Source organism: Gigantopelta aegis, chromosome 6 (assembly GCF_016097555.1).
Source record: "Gigantopelta aegis isolate Gae_Host chromosome 6, Gae_host_genome, whole genome shotgun sequence".
NCBI lineage: Eukaryota > Metazoa > Mollusca > Gastropoda > Neomphalida > Peltospiridae > Gigantopelta > Gigantopelta aegis.
This window is the reverse complement of record NC_054704.1, coordinates 78,430,653-78,453,930: the sequence shown is the minus strand read 5'-3', so window position 1 is coordinate 78,453,930 and position 23,278 is coordinate 78,430,653. Positions and strand designations below refer to the sequence as shown.

General features: G+C 35.2%; 1 protein-coding gene across 2 annotated transcripts in view; it reads left to right on the top strand.

The window, feature by feature from the left end:
- The first annotated feature begins 203 nt into the window (after window positions 1-203).
- Window positions 204-23,278, top strand: part of LOC121374221 (tetratricopeptide repeat protein 39B-like) — a 60,723-nt gene continuing 37,648 nt past the window's right edge. The window contains exons 1-2 of one of the 2 annotated variants that reach the window (XM_041501217.1): window positions 204-252; window positions 6,196-6,227. Coding sequence is in view for 1 of the 2 variants with exons in the window: in XM_041501218.1 (XP_041357152.1) it covers window positions 6,211-6,227 (17 nt within the window). In the remaining variant the exon portion in view is untranslated. The remainder of the gene's footprint in view (window positions 253-6,195; window positions 6,228-23,278) is intronic. The other variant, XM_041501218.1, reaches the window with a different exon arrangement.

Here is a 23,278-nt window from a genome sequence, read left to right as displayed (position 1 = left end):
TGAACAAATAGGTTGGAACTTCTGAAAGCCTTAAGCATCTGATTTAATTTTTAATGTAGCCAAGAGCTAGGTCTATCATAGTTTCTGACCATTAATATTCCGTCGTCCTTTAGACAAACAGTCTAATCTATTTGACCAATTTTTGGCGGTGCTCCGAAAAAGACTGAGGAATATATTCTAGTCTACCAACCAACCATGGCTACGGTTGAAAGCGAAACAAAACCAGGTGCGTCAAGTGACAACGAGGATGAGGTATTGTAATTATTTTTTTGACTGATCTTTGTTACTAGTAGCAAGTTCAAGTAACGTCTTATAGTAAAATTACAAATTTTAATATATAAATTAAACTGAGTTGACATATTTATCGTAGAACTTTGTCTCGAAGTGTGTGATCAGATAACTGACTGAGTCTGGCAGCGTTGTGTTGAATGAAACGAAAACAGCGACACCGTAACTGCAGTATCGACATTAAAAGTCTGACTTGGTACACACGTCGCGATGTTTGGATGCAAGTTTCCCAAGTTTAGTGTTAGAGACTGATCAACAGTTTACTTTTTTTAACGTCATAACTAGAGCAAATTGATTTATTAATCATTGGCTATTGGATGTCAAACATTTGGTAATTCTGAGAGGAAAACAGCTCTCTTTTTTCCATTAGTAGCAAGATAACTTATATCCAACATACAGGATAACACATGCCATGGCATCATACAACCGTGTATCGGCACATCCGGTGATTCGGCGCACTTGGTATTTTGCTCAAGTATGTTTAGGAAGTTGTTATGTTCTCGGTGTTTTTAACGAATTAAAGTTCAATTCCATTTTCAATGTTTAATCAAGTATCAACATATTTATTGTTAAGGGTACAATTAATGTTTTTTTTATAGAACTATCAATAATTATATATAATTTCAAAATAAATCATTCACCTGCTTTCGTGTATATAAACGTGAAGTAGGTCAGCCTTATTGATATTAAGAATGTTAAAACCAGTCTAAAAACATCTTTCCCGCATTTTAAAAATTACAGTAACAATTTTTTTTTGGTTATTTTTATTTAAACTCAAACGGAAAACCCAGACAAATGCAAACAAAACAAAAGTTTTACACCTTAATTGACAGTCATTCCAGTTCACAATTGTCACATTGTTACCAAAAAACAAATAATAATAAAAGCGAAATAAGATCCACATGTGTGCACTATCTACCCAAGAAAAGAATCCATGTAGGCATCTTAGCCATGCATGGCAATGAACATGTATGCATCTGTAGTACTGTGCCACTCAAGAAAATGATTCCGAAACTGATCACAAGATGGGTCATGTGCGATTGTTCATTTTTATAGTAATATTTTTTAACAAGACAAAAAAGTAGCCTACTAAAATAATCCTGGGACAATAGTGTAGCATTTATGGGCTTCAAAGTGAGGTCATAGGCGGTTTATAAATAGAGAGGTCACCAACCCACATATACTGCGCCGAATCACCGGACATTCAAATCGTTTTGGATACAAAGGGGGTGTCTACATTTATGGAAAATTTTAAAATGTTTATTTACTACAGACATAAAACAATTTATAGTGTATCTCAGATTATGCACTGCTTCATTGGTAAGAGACATATTTTATTAAGTATTTCACAATGTTCACATAGAAAATGGTCTTTGAATGCTTAGGTGCGCTGATACACCGGAAAGCACTGTATACCATCAACATCCCAAACTGCATTCGGCTAACGACAAAAACATGAATACGATACTTACTTCAGTTATGGTACATATTCCAACGAGTTAATGGAAAAAATCTGCAACATGGACATAAAACTAATCCATTCAAGTAAAAAAAAAGGTGTAACACCATCTGGTAAACAGGAAAGTGTGTTAGTTTCTAACTGCGTTAAGACATATGGCAAATAATCTTCCCACACATGCCCGTTTGGTCTTTTTCAGTTTCAGTTTCTGAAACACTAGCTTTGTGATTAAAAATCCCATTTCCAATATGTGAAATTTGAACCTAGTACCTACCAGCCTTATTAAAGCCCATAGCATAACCACCACACCACGGATAAAATTGTTTTTCATTGTGATTGTCTAGTCAGATTCAAAGGACAATGATGAATGGTATTGTTGGTTTGCATAATGTATTTCTATACATGCAGAGATTATGTTGGTAGTCAACACCTCTATTTAATATCCATAAATAAAATTATTTTCCAAAATAAAATGTTCTTCCTACCTATCTACCTACCTATATTTTCCCAGCATGTAATAGGAAACAACTTTTTTCCCCTGGCCTAAACGTTTAAACAGTTGTGTTGTGGTGTTCATGTCAATAGAAACTGGTTAAAGGTTTTTTTGTGTGTTTTTTTTTATCCTACTCTATATAAATAAAGATAAATATCTGGCTTTTGTCCATTCCCCCAACTAAAGATTGTGACCCCCACTTCAGATACTGTTCCTATAGGGCTGATATTTGGACAGTTGGTAGTGTGACATTTGAAACATCTTGATACTTTTCTGCATTTATACATTTTTTATTCTTTGTTTAGCTTATTATTATATATATACATTGTAACTAAAGTAGGGTTTAAGCTGAAGTATATTTTTTTTTTAGATTTAGGAAGTTTGGTAAGAAAATTTGTAACTAGATTCAAATTTTAATTATGGTAGCCAAACTGGCAGGCACCTTTTTTCAAATGACCTAGTAACATGTATCTATAGGAAATAAGGAGCTCAGTGGTAAAGCACTCGCTTGATGCACTTGGTGAGCCCATTGGGAAATTTCTCATTCCAGCCAGTGCATATAAAAGATCTGTTGCTACTAGTGGATAAATGTAGCAGGTTTCTTTCTAAGACTACAGTAAAGCACACTAAGAATGAACACACTTACCAGGGTTAGATCTTAACGGTAGTCCGGTAGTCTGAGACTACCTGAAAATTAACAGGACTACCAGAAGCTGCAAACATGTAGTCCGTTGTACCACCTGGAATTTTAAAATTTATTTAGCACAAATGAAACGTTTTGTGAATCTATTCTGACCTGTTTCAAACAGCAGAAACAGAGGTTTGTTCAGAAAACATTTGTATCGCATTTAACTTGACTGGTCCCCCATCATATCACATTCATTTACAGTATGCGATGCATTTTTAAATTTTTTAACTGTTACCACATCCTGACTAAACTGAGCATTCGCGAGTTACACATTTTGTAGTCGATGCAGTCTTCTGCCAAAATACAATCATCTTGAATTTGGAACATAATGGGATTCCTCGCACATTTTCAACTGTTATTCACTCTTTTGCAATAACGTAATGGTAAGTAATTTACAGGGCCGGTGGGGGTTGGAGGTGGGGGGCTTGTAAAGATTTTATATCAAATATATATACAAGTGCAGATCTAGGTGTGTAAAAAAAAAAGACATCTGATTTGAGGAGAAGAAACGTCCCTAATAATCTAATAATATCAGGGCCACTGAGCAATGTAATAGGCGTACTAATCATTTTAGTTTAATTCCCAATCTGTGCTTGGACTGATATCTGTTATAATTCATCAATCATTCAATCAATGTTATGTCAAAATAACAAACTGTAGCGTTATTTTAACTTAAATTATTACAAAATATGGACCGCCTGAAACTTCAAGGGGCTATCTGAAATGAAAGCCAGGTAGTCCTGTTAACACCCTGAAAAAATGGTGAAGATCTAACCCTGCTTACAACAAACTACTGCATGCAACAAACTGATAGAAAAGTCCTGTTTTTGCATGCTATATATTATTAATGAATTTTAATGTACAGAATGAACTATACTCAAAGGCAAAAGTTATTGTGACATGGATTATTTGGAATAATAAATTTGTGAATGGATTTATGGATGTAAACCAGAGAAAATGTGCATGAAACAGCTCAAAGAAATGCAACCAAGCAGTTGTTGCAGTGATTGCATGCTTTGTGAAAGAAACATGGAATATTCAGGAGAAATGCTGTCAAGTGTTTACCATAAAAAGCCAGACATTCAATCGTAAATCACTGCCACTCTGTGCAGCCTTCAGAAGTCCAGAAGTCAGAAAAACACCATTAGTGAACTGTTTGATGCAATTTCATCATGCCACACCTCTGTGAAAATGACAGATAGGGAGTCATAGGGATGCTTGAATCAGGGACCTCGCAAGCGTGACGTCACACGTCAATTCAGCGTCCACAGAAACACCATATGGCACTTACGGCAACAATATCAACAAAACATCCAGGTCAGGGACCGTCCCCGTAGCAGCCGACCACCTGTGACAACCCCTCGGCAAGACACATGGATCTGAAACAGATTCCATCCAGCAATCCTCACAGCCCGTACCATCCCTTTCTCTAGGGTTTATTGGCCTCAATGAGACGACGGTGCCAGGCCTGTATCAATGCTCAAGGTGACACGCTTGCTACTGACTGTGTGAACTTCACTCTGGACCCCCTCTAATGATGTGGCTCATTTGCATATGGCAGGTGCGCCCTTTTCATGGACTATTGCTCATTTCCAACCTTCTGACATTTCTCTTTCCATGTTATAACATTTCATACATGGCAGTAAAAACTTATCATCAATTATCTAAAGTTGTCTTTTGTGTGTCACAATAACTTTTGCCTTTTAGTATATGTATAACAAATTAACTTTTAAAACAAACCAAATATTTTGTCCCAAATTGTGAATTTCATTTTAAATTAGTGTGTATACAACAAACCGAACATAAATAACATGTTACTAAAAGCAAAAATGCAGTGCAGCAAATACGACGACACAAAACAGATTGAAGAATGCTTGTTTTTACTCAGTAGAGTGGTGTCAAGGGATAAAGTTATGGAACAATTGACAGAATGTTTTCACTGCACAATACAGGCCGAGATGACAAGTGACATTATTAAAGCATGCAACAAAAAAGAATAATACCAATTTCCAACTTAACGGCAATTAGCATGGCTTATCGTGACCTCATCATATATTGTCAAATGTTTTGCAAAGGTTACAAAGGTTTAGAAGTACCATTTCTTGTGACAATCAACAAAGTCCAAATGACGTTGATGACAACATGAGCACTATTATTAGCTACACTTTAAAAAATATAGAATAAACTGCCAACCCCAGTTTCATATGTTATCATCTGAACAATTAAGGGATTATATTTGCTAAGGAGCCGACAAAGTATTGTCAAGTGAAATTACCATAATGAAAGACATTGCGGCAGTTTTGCAAGTCACGAGGCCACTGCTAAATAAGCAGATAAAAACAAATTACAATAAAAAAAAAAAAAATATGATTAAATGAACTTTTGATTTGAAGTTCTATTATGTATTCTTTATGTTTATTGTTGACAATAAATTGTGTTACAATTTGTGTATGCTATATGTAAGGTGTTTTAAATCAGAAAAATCCAATATGGCCGACTTTGGAAATAAAAACTACCAACTTCTTCAAATGTGTACAACGAACTACCACTATAACGAACTAATTATCATAGTCCCTTGCAGTTCGTTATAAGAATATTTTTCCCGTATATGTAAAAATTACCAAATGTTTGACATCCAAGAGCAGATGATTAATAAATTAATGTGCTCTAGTGGTGTCGTTAAACAAAAACAAACTAACTTTAAATGATAGGAAATAAAGAAATTGTTGTACAAATACATTATTATTTTGATACTTTTGAATGTCAGTTTGTTTAAATATTTTACATACTTCTAGAGCTGGGTGGTATTGAAATTTCAGGATTGGTATCAGTATATTTTGTGTGATTTACTTCGTATTCAGTATGGTATTTGGTATTGACACAATACCGATATCGAGCGGTATTGTTGGTATACTTGGCTTTAAATACATACCCAAGTTAAGTCTCGCCTGCTAATTTCATCTAAATAAAATTAAATTCCATAAATTTTTCTGTTCTTTTCAGCTATTTTGCGTTCTTCGGATATCTTGTTAGTGCTTTACTAAATGGCGGGAAACATTTTTCAACACTGAAATTGTCAGTATTTTGATATTTGCTAGGTACGGTAAATTGGTATTGACAGAATACCGATACCGAACAGTATATATGATATACCACCCAGCTCGACATACTTCTTAATTGTTGATTTATTCTTAATGTACGGTATGTAAATTTTCAGCTACTTCTGTGTATGTGTGGATAAATGCAGTGCATGTATTTGTTTTGTAGGATTTTAAAGATGCCATGGAATTTGTCTTGTGGTAAGTTGATTATTGTTTTGCATAATCTTTAAAATAAAAATTACTTGACTGACCTTGGTGATGTGAAAATCTTAATAATCTTGACTTGACATAACAAAAAAAAAAAAGAAATGTTTTATTTAATGACGCACTCAACACATTTTATTTATGGCTATATGGCGTCAGACATATGGTTAAGAACCACACAGATTTTGAGAGGAAACCCGCTGTCGCCACTACATGTGCTACTCTTTCCGATTAGCAGTAAGGGATCTTTTATTTGCGCTTCCCACAGGCAGGATAGCACAAACCATGGCCTTTGTTGAACCAGTTATGGATCACTGGTCGGTGCAAGTGGTTTACACCTACCCATTGAGCCTTGCGGAGCACTCACTCAGGGTTTGGAGTCAGTATCTGGATTAAAAATCCCATGCCTCAGCTGGGATCCGAACCCAGTACCTAACAGCCTGTAGACTGATGGCCTTGACATAACAATGTCCCGTCCTAAACATCATACACATATAATTAATTGTATTACTATTAGACATCACACACATATATAATTGATAGTATTAATTACACATCATACACACATAATTACTTGTATTAGATATCACACACAAATATATAATTGAATGTACAGTAAAGTACATTTATAACAAACTGCTTCATAGAATGAACTGATTGTAAAGTGACGTTTTTATCTCCCTATATATTAATAACCAACTTATGCAACAAACTACTGCTATAATGAACTAACTATCATGGTTGGTCCCTTGCAGTTTGTTATAAGAGTACTTTACAGTATTAGAAATCATACGCATTGTTAATTGTCTTAGACGTCACATTGATAATTGTATTACATATCACACACACATTATTAATTATATTGGACATCACACATACATAATTATTTGTATAACTTGCACATAATAATCTGCATTGAAACATTGCTGATTATTTATAATGACTTAAATAGTGTAGTCATTGCTTAATAAAGTCGCATCATGACTGGCATATGAAAGGCCGTGGTTTGTTTGACATCCAATAGCCGATCATTAAAAAATCGATGTTCTCTAGAGGTGTCGTAAAACAAAACAAACTGCAATGTTTAAGATGTTACCGACTAAAAGAGAAAAAAATATTTTTCTGCATAAAATATTAGTGGCTGTATATTAAACATGCTTCTGATCGTTCTGCTATTTGTACTAGGTGAAACATCATTTTATTTCCTAAAATATATTTTTTCGTACGTATGAAATTATTTGAAGACAAAATCCAAGATGGGCTTCTTACAAATATTAAAACGACCAGAAACACATTAAATATACAGACACTGATACTAGTATTCTAAACAAGAAAATATATTTAATATGTAAGTTTAATCATAGAAATATTTTATTTTTCGGAAAAATCTTACAATGCAGCAAACACAGGAATGTCCCTTTCAATCTCATTTTCAATACAGGGTAAAAGATAATGCAGTAGAAACAGACTAAATGTAGAACTGCCGGTGCTTTAGTAAACTAGTCAGAGTGGCAGTCCTCTTTGTAGCGATGCAAGATGGATGGAATAAACTTTGTGGTGATACAAGAGGAGTGAAATTCCCAGCAAATGATTTCTTCGGGAGTGGCTGTTCTAGACAGAGATCCATGGAAGCATCCACTGTTTTGCCAAATGCCTATTACACTCTGCTTTATGCAGAAATACGGCCCTGATCATGTATTATGGTTGTGTCATTCAGATTGCCTTGGATGTTCGATCAATTGCCGTAAAACTTGAATCACAAAAAAAAGAGTTAACCCATGCAGTTTGATGGTAATTTATAAAGAATTTTTGTTTAAATTTACACTGTACTTTTACCCCCAATAAAATGTTATTTGAGACGGTATGTGTTTAAAACTTAATAAATTAATATGTTTTAATATGAATTTTATCTTTATTCTTTGTGTTGGCGCTGTCAAAATATAGAATATGTTCTAGGTCTTCTGCTGCCAGATCTATAGTTTGCACCAACATAGATGTGGCGTATTTTGTCACATTCGATTCAGTTTCAGTTGTTTCTTTTTTAACTAGTACCATACTCGCCAGACACTAAAATCGATGGTCACCCAATGGACTACCTTTGTAAAATTCTTAGTCGCCCTTAGCCAATAACGGTCGCAACCGTGCGAGTGCTAATTTTCAACCCTGCCTTGGTACTAATGGAAAAATGTAGCAGGTTTCCTGTCTTAAGACTACATGTCAAAATTACAACATTGTTTGAGATTCAGTAGCTGATTATTAATAAATCAATGTGCTCTAGTGGTGTCGGGAAATAAAACAAAACAAAACTTTCAACTAAAATGGTGGTGTTGTTTTTTGGTGTTTTTTGTTTAGTGCTAACCAACATAAAATAGTTTTTCACACTTAATTTGTTTTTCTCTTTTTATTATTTAAAAAAAAAATTATGGGTAAAATTACAGACAACTAACACACACTAACATACGACTAAGTGCTATTTTTTTTGTCGGATAATGCTAACTATACCAGTATTGTATTTAGTTCTGTGTTAAGTTTTTGCATGTAGCACCACATCTTACAAACTGTAAATCCTAGATCAGTGAAACGTGGGTCAGACATGTAGTTCATCTGTGGATGTTCTTATCAGTGCATGCTAAAAAAAAAACCCCATAAAAAAATAATTAATTAAAAAAAAAAATCAACAACTACATGTAAATTACTTGTAATCATGAATTTGACATAACAAAACAACGTGTGTGTGTCACTCTGTGTGTGTGTGTCGGTGTGTGTGTGTCACTGTGTGTGTGTGTCGGTGTGTGTGTGTCACTGTGTGTGTGTGTGTCACTGTGTGTGTGTGTGTCACTGTGTGTGTGTGTGTGTGTTTGTATGTGTCACTGTGTGTGTTCACAGGTGAATATCCTAGGGTCGACTAGGGTGCTACATCCCAGAATTTCAAAGTTCCATAAAATATCTAGAATGTAGTAGAGAATACAATGAAGTTATTTAGTGTTTGTGTATAGGTAGTATTACCTATAATATAATGTACTTAATATATTATCGAAAAGTATAGGTGCCCTTTTAAAATATTGCACCCCATCCTGAGTACAGTAGGTGTTCTTTTTAAACATTACACCCTATCCACCCCTGTGTTTGTATGTTTACACTAAACCAGTTTAAACATTTAATTCCCATAGGTTTCAAAAGTGGGGGGAAAGGGTGAGACACACAAATCCTCTAACTTTCAAAATAAAGCATTCCCAGTTGAAAATCAAATTAATGTATAACTGCCCGTCCCCAAGTTGCTGTCATCTTCCGATGCCTGTATAAAACAACCCTAAAAATAGTATGAATGATTGACTGAGGAAATCATTTAATATGTACAAGATAAAGAAACATTCCTTGTAAATAATTAAAGATCCAAGATTGAGAATCTGGAAACATGCAGCAATAACTTATTTATTTAACTGATAATAGCAGTTTCAAAAATTTAATAGAGTGCTTGCTAGAGATGCACGATATAACTGATATACTGCGATATAAAATTTTAACAATATGTACAGCAATATTTTCCTAGTGTACCAGTATTTTGCGCTTATTTATTTTGTATGTGTGTTAGTCAGATGTTTTATATTTTCAGACAAAAACTACCAGTTTAAGCAAAGAAACGATAGCTTCACTTGTTTGGAACGATTCTTGACAGACCACTTATCATTTTATAAAGATATACAAAATGTACATGAAATTAAACTACTTTATAAATTACAATAATTGAGAATTGGTCTTTGCAATATATCGTGGTATGTAATGCAGTTCAGGTTCCTGTATAGCAGTAGGTCACAATATGAAAATTTTGGCAATACCCATCACTAGTACTTGCTCTGTGTAATTTGTGGCAATACCCATCACTAGTACTTGCTCTGTGTAATTTGTGGGACAGGACGTAGCCCAGTAATGAAGTGTTTGCCTGATTTGCAGTTAGTCTAAAACTGATTGCCGTCTGTGGGTTCATTAGGCTATATCTTGTTCCAGCCAGTGATATATCAAAGGCCATCGTATGTATTATCCTGTCTAATCCTGCTAATCAGAAGGAGTAACCCATTGTGCGGTGGCAACAGGTTTCTTCTCACATTATCCATGCATCATTATCTCAGTATTTCAAAGGGCGGGATGTAACCCAGTGGTAAAGTGCTCGCTTGATGCATGGTTGGTTTAGGATAGATCCCGTTGGTGGGCCCATTGGATTATTTCTTCTAGCCAGTGCTCCACGACTGGTATATCAAAGTCCATGACATGTGCTATCCTGTCTGTGGGATGGTGCATATAAAAGATCCATTGTTACTAATTTAAAAAATGCTGCAGATGTCAAAATTACCAAATGTTTGACATCCAATAGCTGATGATTAATAAATCAAAGTTGTCAAGTTGTATCGTTATCCCTCCAACCCCCCCCCCCCCCCCCCCCCCAAAACCCCCCCCAAAACAAAAAAAAAACAACAACAAAAGAACAAATCCAGTATTAAATTTTTTGTGGGAAACACTTTTTTGGTTGCCATTTTTTCATTGTAACCCATCACAAACTGTTTTTAAGTAATAATGGTATTTGTGGAAGATTTCTAAATACGGGTTGATGGGCAGATGATATCATAACTCATGTTTTATGATGACTGACGTCATAACTTACGGGTTTTTTAATTTGTTGAATTACTTATTTCTCAAGATGTAGTATTTTTAGGTGAAGGGTTTATGAATGGTTCTAGAATAAACAAACCTTAGTTTACAAATGTTTTAATACTCTAATTAAATGACCAAGAAAAACAAGTAAACATGATTGTATGGTTTAAATAAGGCAATTCCAACCCGTGAAGCAAAATGATTTTGAAAAGGCCTCAGTAAACCTTGGACCACACAAATATATATGTTTCCCCTTGAGTTGGAATTGCCTTATCTATACCTCACAATGGTGATAGAGTCTATTAGTATTCACCAGATGGAACAGCACTTTATGATAACAAATCCTGTTTCATGCAGATATCTAACCAACCGTGGGCATATAGGCTGCTCTACTGAAAGTTGAGGGCACTTAAGCTTTGACCTTTCTGGTCCTGGATGGAAGAGCTGGCATGAGTCAGAACTTGCAGCCATGACGCCCATGACGTGTGCGCTATAATAGCTTGCTATGAACGTGCACATTAAAGCTTTGACCGTGTAAGATTAAAGCTGTGACCTTGTAAGATGTGGGCGGAATTTAGCTCAGTTTTGAGTGCTCGCTTGAGGTGCTTGCATCGCAGGATCAAAACACCTCGGTGGATCCATTCAGCTGATTGTTTTTTTTCTCATTCCAACCAGTGCACCACAACTGCACAAAGGCTGTGGTATGTGTTTTCCAGTCTATGGGAAAGTGCATATAAAAGATCCCTTGCTGCATTAGAAAAAATGTAGCGGGTTGCCTCTGTTGACTACGAGTCAGAATTACCAAATGTTTGACATCCAATAGCCGCTGATTAATTAATCAGTGTGCTCTATAGTGGTGTTGTTAAAGAAAACAAACTAACTTTAACTTGTAAGATGCTGTAAGTAATCCCATACTTGTGTTTCATCAGTATATTTCTTTATAAATACTAGATTTATCCATTTAGGGACTATAGACCCCTCAACTGATTGGGTTTTTTTCTCGTTCCAACCAGTGCACCACAACTGGTCAAAGTAAAGTTTGGTTTGTTTAACGACAACACTAGAGCACATTGATTCATTAATCATCAGCTATTGGATGTCAAACATTTGGTAATTTTGACATATAGTCATCAGAGGAAACCCGCTACATTTTTTCTAAGGCAGCAAGGGATCTTTTATATGCACTTTCCCCCAGACAGGATAGCACATACCACTGCCTTTGATATACCAGTCATGGTGCATTGGCTGGAACGAGAAATAGCCCAATGGGCCCACCGACGGGGATCGATCCCAAACACAACTGGACAAAGGCTGTGGTATGTGCTTTCCTGTCTGTGGGAAAATGCATATAAAAGATTGATTAGTAAAAATGTAGTGGGTTTCCTCAGATGAATCCTACATGTCAGACTTACCAAATGTTTGATATCCAGTAGCATATGATTAATTAATCAATGTGCTCTGGTGGTGTTGTTAAACTAAATAAACTTTAACTTACTTTTAGTGACTATGGAATGGATATTTTTACTATAAAACCCCTACATAGACACACTGATACATGATAGACCAGTATCAGTGTTTCTTTTATTAGTATTGTTCAGTCATGTTAATGTTCTCATGGTGTATGGCTATCTTATTCACTTGGAAGATTTATGTTTTAAATCCTAGACTATTGCACAGTGCATGATGTTACATAAATATGTCTTAAAACATTGACAGTAGCGAATGTTTATAACTTTAAAGTGAAATGTAGAACAGGGGATAATATTTTAAAATCTTAGGTAACCGGAAGTCAGTTCACGCGAGTTATACTTGGGTAACCAATTGTTCGGGTACGTGAATATAGTTCTCATAACCGATGAGTTCGATTACCTAATCCTAAGACACTTGAACTACGGTTCTGTGCTACAATGGTAGTTCAAATTTATTTAAAAACATAAACTGACTTTCACTTTCATTACTGATATAAGGTACTTTTAATTTTATAATGTAATTGTTTACAACGTCAATGATTGACAGTTCTCGTGATTTTAAAGTTGCATAACCAACACGGGAACAGAACAACGGTTCTCATGAAATGTTATGCCCTGTAGAACTAAGTATAATATTAATAATGAAACAAGGATTTTTAAAATGAAATACAGTCCATTCAAAAAGGTTCTTGATGATAAAGTACCATTCATGACAGACTTTATTGACATGTAATCTCGGAGCTAGCTTTGGGTGAGCAGAACATTTTACCAAATGATCTATTAAACTTCAAAAATGGCAGAAATCCAGAATTTTTTGCAACAAAATATCAATCATGGACATGTAGTAATTTTGCCCTGTTAAAATCAAAATCACCAGTTTAAAATTCACAATTGGCAAATGGCAGAGCTAGTCCTGAATCTGATTGGTCGTTCTCGACTTGTTTCAGTGCCTTTTTGTTAGATGCTGTTCTCCATTTCCTTAATTTACTTGCAGCTCTGTTTTACACAAAAGGTGTTACCTGAACCATTAAACGTGATTCTATGTCTCACGGGATATTTATTTGCTGCTGGAATTGGACCCAAAACACCCACTTCATAGATTTCCTAAGCAGTAACTAATAACAAATTGCAGTTGATTTGTTTGAGCATTAACATCTTGCAGAGGAAAAGAGAAGCCTATTAACTGTGAAACTATATTGTAATAGAATATTAGAATAGGAGATAACATTCATCATTTTCGCACCATTACTGGTATATCAAAGGCCGTGATATGTACTACCCTGTCTGTGGGATGGTGCATATAAAAGATCCCTTGCTGTTAATCGAAAAGAGTAGCCCTTGAAGTGGCGACAGCGGGTTTCCTCTGTCAATATCTGTGTGGTTTTTAACCATATATCTGATGCCATATAACCGTAAATAAAATGTGTTGAGTGCGTCATTAAATAAAACATTTCATTCTTCTTTTTCATGTTTATGAGATAATACTTCATGCATTATTGATGTTGACTATATCTTTTATACACTAACCAAGATGTATCCATTTAGAACTACTGAAGGTTTAAGTATGTTCATTATGAATACACATTCTGGCGTGGATCAGGATTTTTTAACGGGGGGGGGGGGGGGGGGGAGCACAAACCCTGTTGTTTTTAAAAAATAATAATTTAAATGTCCATGACAGGTGGATTGGATAATGTATATTTTGTATATTATTTGACCAAACCTAGGGGGCCTCACTTGAATCCACACCTGACATTCTTGGTAAACAGCTCATCAGTACAGAGTTCTCAAAGACACTCTGACTAATGAAATGAACACTATCAAACTAAGTACTCTGTGACATACATTTTGTTAAGTTAATGTAACTTTCAAGTGTAAATGCACTGTAAATACTTTGTGATTGCAACTTGGAAAATTTGTTCAACTTCATTTAAATCAGGTGTTTGAGGACATGTATGAAATAGAATACTATACTCATGTCTGTTATAATATTGTATCATTCATGTGCATTCATTGTATTATCCACTTACCATTTATTCTGCATCCATCCCAGTGTAAATTTGTCATGAGCCAATCTGATAACCATAACTCTGATTTCTTTTCGTGTTCAGTGTATCTTGGTTCATACTTACATGGAACAAACACAAATGTTAAAGCTTTGTTTTGTTTTAACGACACAACTAGGGCACATTAATTTATTAATCAGTGGCTATTGGGTGTCATTTTGGTAATTTGGTAATTTTGACATGGTCTTGGAGAGGAAACCCGCTACATTTTTCCATTAGTAGCAAAGGATCTTTTATATGCACCATCCACAGACAGGATAGCACATACCATGCCCTTTGGTATACCAGTCATATTTCAATGGAGGGAACAGAAAAATAGCCCAATGAGCTCACCAATGGGGATCGATCTTATACCGACTGTGCATCAAGCGAGCACTTTCCCACTGGGCTACATCCCACCCCTTGCATGAACAAGAAAATGTAAGTGGTCAAGATTTACTTGAACCATTAATGAGAAATCAGGCCTGGGTTCTGAATGAATGTTTAACAACCTAATTCTTTGGTCCCTCCATTAAGATTTAATAGAGTATGCACCTCCAAAACTCGATGTGTGTGGAATGATCAAACTGTCGTTGCCGATAGAATTTTGTATTGTCAATCATGTCAATCAAGCGAAGCATGCCTGTCTCAGGTGGCCGTCGAGGATTAAGGTGATAATTACAGAATAATAGATCGCCGACTAAGCGGAACGAAATGATCCCGTGTTTGGTAGTCAGTGTACATCCGTGGTGGAGAACCTTGCTACGTAATAAATAATTACAGATACAGTCTGGTTAACTTCAAAGAGCATTTGTAATAATTGTTAGCACTGTTTGTTTTTACTCTCGAAGGCATGAATCGTGTCAAACTTGAGCTTTTCTATTTATGTATCAGTTATGTCAATCAAATACCAGTCATTTAGTTATGTTAAAAATTGATACATCATAGATGAGCAATCTGGGAAAGGACCCGATAACGTGGGGTTTGCCAGATTGGTTTTAAGAAGTTCTGCTTTTTGTCATCCAAGCAATCTTGTGTAGGACCCAGAAATGGGGGTGGGGGCTAGATTGGAGAAAGAAAGTAGAGGTGCGAAGCGTAAATAATTTTGTGTAAAACAAATGTACTTATAGTGTTATTCAGCATTCAGTGTTTTATTTGTTAGTTACGTTCCGCCATGTTTTGACACCTGTAAAATACGCCAACGTTACTTTCTGTTATTTATATATGTATGTAAATGCCTTCTTTTTTTTCTGTCAATAAATACATGTATCCTATATCCCCAAGCATATGTTTCAAATTCATATGGGTTATCGTTTTTGTTTTATTTACTTTTACAATATACGCAAAATGAATGTACCACAGGTGTCGAAGATGCCAACAGCTGGGATGGGGTGGGGTGAGATGGGGTGGTGTGGTGTGAGGTGACTGATATATTAATTCGCCTTTCAACTTGGGATGCAGAGTTCAGAAGTAGGCAGCGAAGTGCACGCTTCTTGCAATATTAAGCGAAATCAACCAGCTGCAATGCAGTTTCTAATTTGAACTCTTATATATTAATTTCGAAAACTTGAACTCCTTGAAACTCGAACTATTTCCTTGTCCCCTTCAAGATCGAGTTATCGAAGTTTTACTGTATATATAGATATATAGATATAGATATAGGGGCGATTCGAATATGAACTGTTTTGTCGATATTTTCTCTGGACATTTTTGTGAATAGCCTGATATTGCATTGTTCATTCGAACCACCACCCTCCCTCCCCATTATGGGAAAGAAAGGAATGGATGATTAGGGAGAAATAAAAAGATGGACAGATGGACGGAGGAACGAACTGACAGACAGACAGACAGGCAGATAGGATAGATAGATGGATGGACGGATGGACGGGTTGATGGGTTGATGAATTGATAGATAGATCCTACCGGTACTGTACAACAATGAATATTGTAAATTAATTTTCGCTTTCATATGCCAATCGTAAAGCACTGGTTGACCAAAGAAAGGGAGAGGGGGAAGGGAGAAAGACAAAGAGAGAAAGAAGAAGAAAAAACCTCTTCGTCACCGCACATAAAACATTACTGAAGTGTCATATGAGTCTTTACGTCAATCCACAAACAGTCCGGGGTGAATATTAAACAATACCACCAGAATGCCAGGTATCCGACGAACCTGGAACAAAATACGACCATACGGACTAAGAACACATGAAGTCTTTATTTTCTTAATATATATATATATATATCAGCTATTGGGTACCGCACAAATAAATTTTTCAAATGTGTTAATTTCTGTATTTATTCATATATACATGAATAATTTATAGAGATTGGTCCACTATGTATCTGGAATTTGCAGACAGTAATTAATATGTCGCATTCTGTTCATGCAGTCCTGACCGAAGTCTATGAAGCAGACTAGCAATAGAGCTATCGATCTGTGTTTTATGTTGCTAGCATGTTTCCACATTAGTAGTGTTCTGTGCATCTTATCACTAACCGTCACTGGTGGATCTCAGCAAGATCTATGTCTTAAAAATGTCTGCAATTAATACAGGTAATTATTCCTTGATCAGAAAGGCGGAAGTAGTTTGTGCTGAAGTAGATGGAAGAATTTTGCTGTGCCATTTCTCAATTTACAATTAATGTTCCCGATATTTGGAATCGTGCATAGATCAATACTGTCTTAAACTATATGTTGGGAAATGAGCAGTCACGGTTGAGGCTTACCACAACGAAGCTAATTTAATCATCCAACTGGTGCATTCATTGCAGGCACCCAGGGATGGTGTTCCATACTGTCATAATATTTTCTGGTAGTAGGTCTGGATGTAAGCTTATCCAGACTCTTGTAGTTTCAATATTTCGGTTTTACACATAAGTATGATATATTTAATTTACTAAGCTACAAAAGAGAAATATCACATGGTGCATTGCAGTTAAAGTTTTATATATTAGTGCAGGCATTGAAACCTAACAGTTATACAGTGAAACTCCTCTAAACTGGACACCCTCGGGACCAAATAAAAAGTCTGGTTTTAAGAGGTATCGAGTTTAGAGAGGTTCTCTTATGTACATATATTTAAAAAGGCTCCTCAAAAAATGTTTGGTTTTGAGGGAATTCCGGTTTACAGAAGGTCCGGTTTTGAGAGGTTTCACTGTATCAGAATTGCGCAGTATTGATCATTTTGTAATTCATAGATGATTGATTACCATCTAGATAAAAACAATGGACTTGAATACTACAAGCTATGCTCATGACTGGTGCTACCCTTAGTATCAATGGAAGGAAGGAAGGAAATGGTTTATTTAACAGCGCACTCAACACATTTTATTTATGGTTATATGGCGTTGGACATATGGTTAAGGACCACACAGATATTGAGGGAGGAAACCCGCTGTCGCCACTTCATGGGCTACTCTTTTCGATTAGCAGCAAGGGATCTTTTATGTGCACCATCCCATAGATAGGATAGCACATACCACAGCCTTTGATGTACCAGTCGTGGTGCACTGGCTGGAGCGAGAAATAGCCCAATTGAGCCCACTGACGGGGATCGATCTCAAACCGACCATGCATCAAGCGAGTGCTTTACTACTGGTCTACATCTTGTCCCTAGTATCAGTAAGTCCCATCTCTAAACATTCAATTCAATTTTGTTCACATCAGCATGATTGGTGGCCTACATGTATTTGACAATGGATATAAATACAAAGCTATAACATACCTGTTTATCATAACTTACTGTTGATCATCTCTAAACATTGTGTTACAGTACTTAGAAACTTAATGAATTTTTGAAATGTTGACAACTGTTTTTGCTTATAAAAACTTAGTCTTATTGTTAATTATCAGAATTGCAGGACATTCAAACAAACATCTGATATTGATAACTGTTTTGACTGATTGATGAGTGCATTCCATGATAGTTATTGAAATAATTATTAGACATGGTCTTATGCAAATACATAGAACTGTACAATATAAACATGAAATCAGATAGAGATGAGGCTTAAGACTGTTAGTTTTAGTTCTTTACTAGTAAAAAGTAAAGTTTGTCTTATTTAACGATGCCTCTAGACCACATTGATTTTTATCTTATCATCAGCTATTGGACGTCAAATTATGGTCATTCTGACATATTTCTTTAGAGGAAACACATTGCCGCCACATATTATTCTGATAAGGGGTCTTTTATATGCACTTTTCCACAGACAGGACGGCACATACCATGGCCTTTGATGAACCAGTTCTTTACTAGTAAGTCCAACAGGAGGGGACTATATGGGTTTTTTGTTTTATCTGTCTACAGACTATAGTTGTTTTTTGTTTTTTTTTCAATTCCTCAAGATGAGCTGAAATTTTGTGTTCAGCTTTATTATTATGTATAGTTACAGATCACGTTTGACTTTTGTGGGGATTTGTCCAGTTATGGCTCTTGAACTTAGGAAATATCAGTGTTCGAGATTAAAAATTTGGGGCAGTATCCCAGTTAGATACTAACATTTCAAAATCTGGTATCTCACCTGAGAATTTAGTATCCCAATTAAATGAAATTCATAAATAACATCGTAACAAACTTGGTTGACACTGTTCTCATTCCCAGTCTATTGCAACGCCGCAATCGCGGAATTTGTGAAATTGCCAATCAAATGGAATCTATTTTTGAATAATGCTAACATAAATTAATATTTAGCAGTAATTTATAAGTGATTCTGACATTATTAATGATAATCCTACCTGTATCAATTTTCTGCAGATGTGGAATCAATATCTCAAATAAAATTTAAAGTAGGAAACATCCAACAAAAACAATAGCATTAGCATTAGACTAGGTATGAGTTGGGGGAGATATTGTTATGGCATAGCATTAGACTGGGTACGAGCTTGAAAATATTATTACTTAACTTCACCAGTAAATGACGACTTTCATTGTTTAGCGAAAAATAAAAATGCAGGATTAAAAAAAACCCAACATATTATGGTATCCTGGTGGGATACTGGGTTCTTGAAGTCTGGTATCCAAAATTAAATTCTGGTATCCCCGGGATATCGGGATACCGTTAATCTCGAACACTTAATATAAAAATTTACTGATTTAACAGTACTCACAGAATGCTTGTTAAATCTAGGTGTATTAATTAAATTTTGTTTGGAGTCTGCTAAAATTTTAAAAGGGCCTATTAAAAACCCTCATTATGTTTTACAGCTTCCTATTAAATAATGTAATTAATCTGTAATATAGTCAGAACATTTTACTATGGTAAAACCACTTGTTCAAGGGGCAATATTTCAAAATCTACGGTTTACTACCTAAAGTCGAGTCACATGATTACAAAGGTAACCAATTGTTCAATATTTGTATAACCTAATCAGTTATAGCTGGCAGTTGACATGAATTTAAAATTGTGAAACTGACATGCAAACAGAAGAGTAGTTTGTGTGAAGTTAAATAGCGGATTAAATTTATTAGTTGCTGGCTTATTTTAACAAGTCTGGACTCCCAAACCATTATTCTACTATAGTGAAACTTCACTATTGTGGTCATTTGTGGAACTTAATAAATTTCGGTCTTATTGGTGGGGTGGTCTTAATAACGAATTATCAGTATTCAAGATAATGACAGGTAAATATTGACTCAGTTGTCGTCAACAATATTGCAACAGATAAATTTAATAGACCTATGATGACAGTGCATTGGTGTTTAACCTGAACTGCCAGAATAATCGAGTGTCAAGCCTATTTCAGTTATTTGTGAGCTTGGGTCCATTATTTTTCTGAATTATTACACAATTGAGATAACAACTGTCTGGACAAATAACACCTTCTCAACGTTTTATGGCATCCACGGCCCCAAAGGTAATGGAAACGTGTGACTTCTGGCTCACATGACTGATTGCGAGTAACCACCGCATCTGTGAAAAATAAAGGACCGGTACTAGAATGGTATGCCATTTGCTTTTATAAAAAACGTGTTACTCTTTGTAGCTGCTACTTTTAAAAATAGTATTGTGTGCAATTTATACAATAAAAAGACTTTACCGTACATTCCTAGAAATTAACTGTGACAATCTTAATTATTTGTAGACCAATTATTTGCTAGTATGGAAGTCATGCTATCGTCTTTTTAGCTGACTATTTAATTACTTGTTTAAGCAACACATGTAATTAAATTTAACTCCAGAAAAATTGCATACACATCTCAGGGTTTAATTTGTATAGTGTTTTATTTGTTTATAAAAAGTAGTGACCCCCCTCCCCAGGCGTTTGATCAGGGTACGGCCCAGAGCTTGTAATGAGGGATAGCTCGAGGCTGTTAATGGATATGATGTATGGAGAGGTCTTAATATAGGCATTCCCTGTTGACCGATCCATAACCAACATACTGTTGTATTTTGGTAATAAATACTGTTTAAACTAATCTGTCTAACAGTGTATTTTTATGTAAACTAAATTGTACAATGCTGTCAGCTTAAATTGAAGGAAGAAACTTAGTCTTGAATGTCTATTCTAAATACTTATGTCTTAAAATACTGTTGAGACCACAGCATTAAATAAAGGATAATAAACAAGTTACCAGTTATTAAATTTATGTCCTAAGTGAAAATTATTTCACGAGGGACATAAATTTGATAATATCTGGTACCAAATTTGTTATTCTATTTATTACCTCAGCTATTTTGTCTCTCTAAAAGCCTTTATTTCCACACATATGCACGTACGTGTATAGAATTGATGTAAACCACTTTTCGCACTGTTCTGAGTATTGCTATAACTTTGTAATTTAATCACATTCATGGTAGCCCAGTGGTACAGCACTTGCTTGATGCATGGTCGGTGTAGGATCGATCCCCGTCGGTGGGCCCATTGAGCTATTTCTCGTTCCACGACTGGTATATCAAAGGCTGTGGTATGTACTACCCTGTCTGTGGGATGGTGCATATAAAAGATCCCTTTCTTTCTTTTCTAATTACGTTCATAGATAATTTTCGAAAACAGAAGTTCTCTTTATTCTGCTAAAAAAAACTAACAAATTGCATTAAAATTACATTTTGTTATAAATTTAACACCCAAAACAGAGAGCTGTAAACGCAAACTCTTTAAACTACATGACATCATTTTGTGTCTTTGCCAAATCGTGATGACATCATATTTAGTACCGATAAGGTCATTGGTTTGTAAGCATTAAATCATCCATTGTTTGTTAGACCAATGCAGAATATTTCTCACTGAGAAAATATGGAAAATATTTTCCCTGTTATGAGTGACCGCTGGGGTAATAATTATATATATTTCATGGTGGAATGTGTATACCATTTAATTATATTTTGGTAATAAATACTGTTTAAAGCAGTTGGTCTAACTGTATTTTTATGTAAACTACATGGATATTATAGAATGCAGTCATTTTAAATTGAAGGTCGGGATATAGCCCAGTGGTAAAGCGCTCACCTGATGCACAGTTGGTCTGGGATCGATTCCTATTGCTAGGCTCTTTGGGCTACTTCTCGTTTCAGCCAGTATACCACAACTGCCATGGTATGTGTTGTCCTGACTGGGATGGTGCATATATAAAAGATCCCTAGCAGCTAATGGAAAAATTTAGCAGGTTTCCTCTTTAAGACTAGTCACTACATGTCAAAATTACCAAATGTTTGACACCCAATAGCTGATGGTTAATAAATGAATCTGCTCTAGTGGTGTTGTTAAACAAAACAAACTTCATCTTAAATTGAAGGAAGAAAATTAATCTCATACTTAAGTCTTAAAATACTCCTGTGACTGCAGCATTAATTATATATTTCATGGTTGATTGTGTTTTTCTTACAGGATTTGTTTGTCCTATCATTGTATATATACCTAGAAATCTATTATTGTGACAGTGCGTGGTAAATCTGCCATTGTGAAGTCATGTGGAAATTACCCAAGCTCATGCTATCTTGCTTGCAACTTATTATTGATTTAGTTGTCCTCAATTTTTATAATTAGATAAATAGTATGTGGAAACTGAAGAATACTGGTCAGTTTACAATGACTCTTGTGTACCAATTACATCAGTTATGAGTGACTACAGGCTTACGGGCTCCTTTTGTTATTTGGTTGATTAATATTGCTGGATTTGTTCATGACTGACTTGTTCTGTAATGTCAATAAACCAGGAATATTCATTTTGTGTCATTGTTTAGAGGGTTGTAAAATATTTCAATATTTTTATAGTTACCATATCTGGTTTATTGGTCATGTGGGATTTGTTGTTTTGGCAGATGCTGAGATAACGGTAGAGATGGAAATGTTTGTAACTATACAATGAAAGAAATATACTGATGGAAAGAAATAAAGGATCACACAGATAACAACAAGAAATAATGACTGCATCAAAAATCAATTCATATTGTCAGACGTTGACTGGGAACATATAGGCAGCATATTCAACACTACAGACATTCAATCCCACATTACAACTTGGTATGAAATACAGACATTACTACACTAGTAGTGAATTAAATTTGGTCTACAATTCGATGTGTTCCCTTATTTCTTTCCATCAGGATATTTGTTCAGTGACACTTCAGCACATTTTAATCTACAGGGGTGGATCTAGGATTTTAACAAGGGAGGGGTAACATCTATGCATGCTTGCAGATCCACTGAGTGGCGTGTGTTTGTGAAAATTAAAAACAATAAAATTTAAAGTGCATTTTTGTTTTACTTGGCTGCTAAATGGGGGTTTAAACTATCTATGATTTTAATTAAAAGTAAAGTTTGTTTTATTTAACGACGCCGCTAGAGCACATTGATTTTTTATCTTATCAATGATTTTAATTAAGGCTATTTAGTATCTGACATTAGATTATTTTGACACTTGGTCAAAAGAAAGAGTAAACC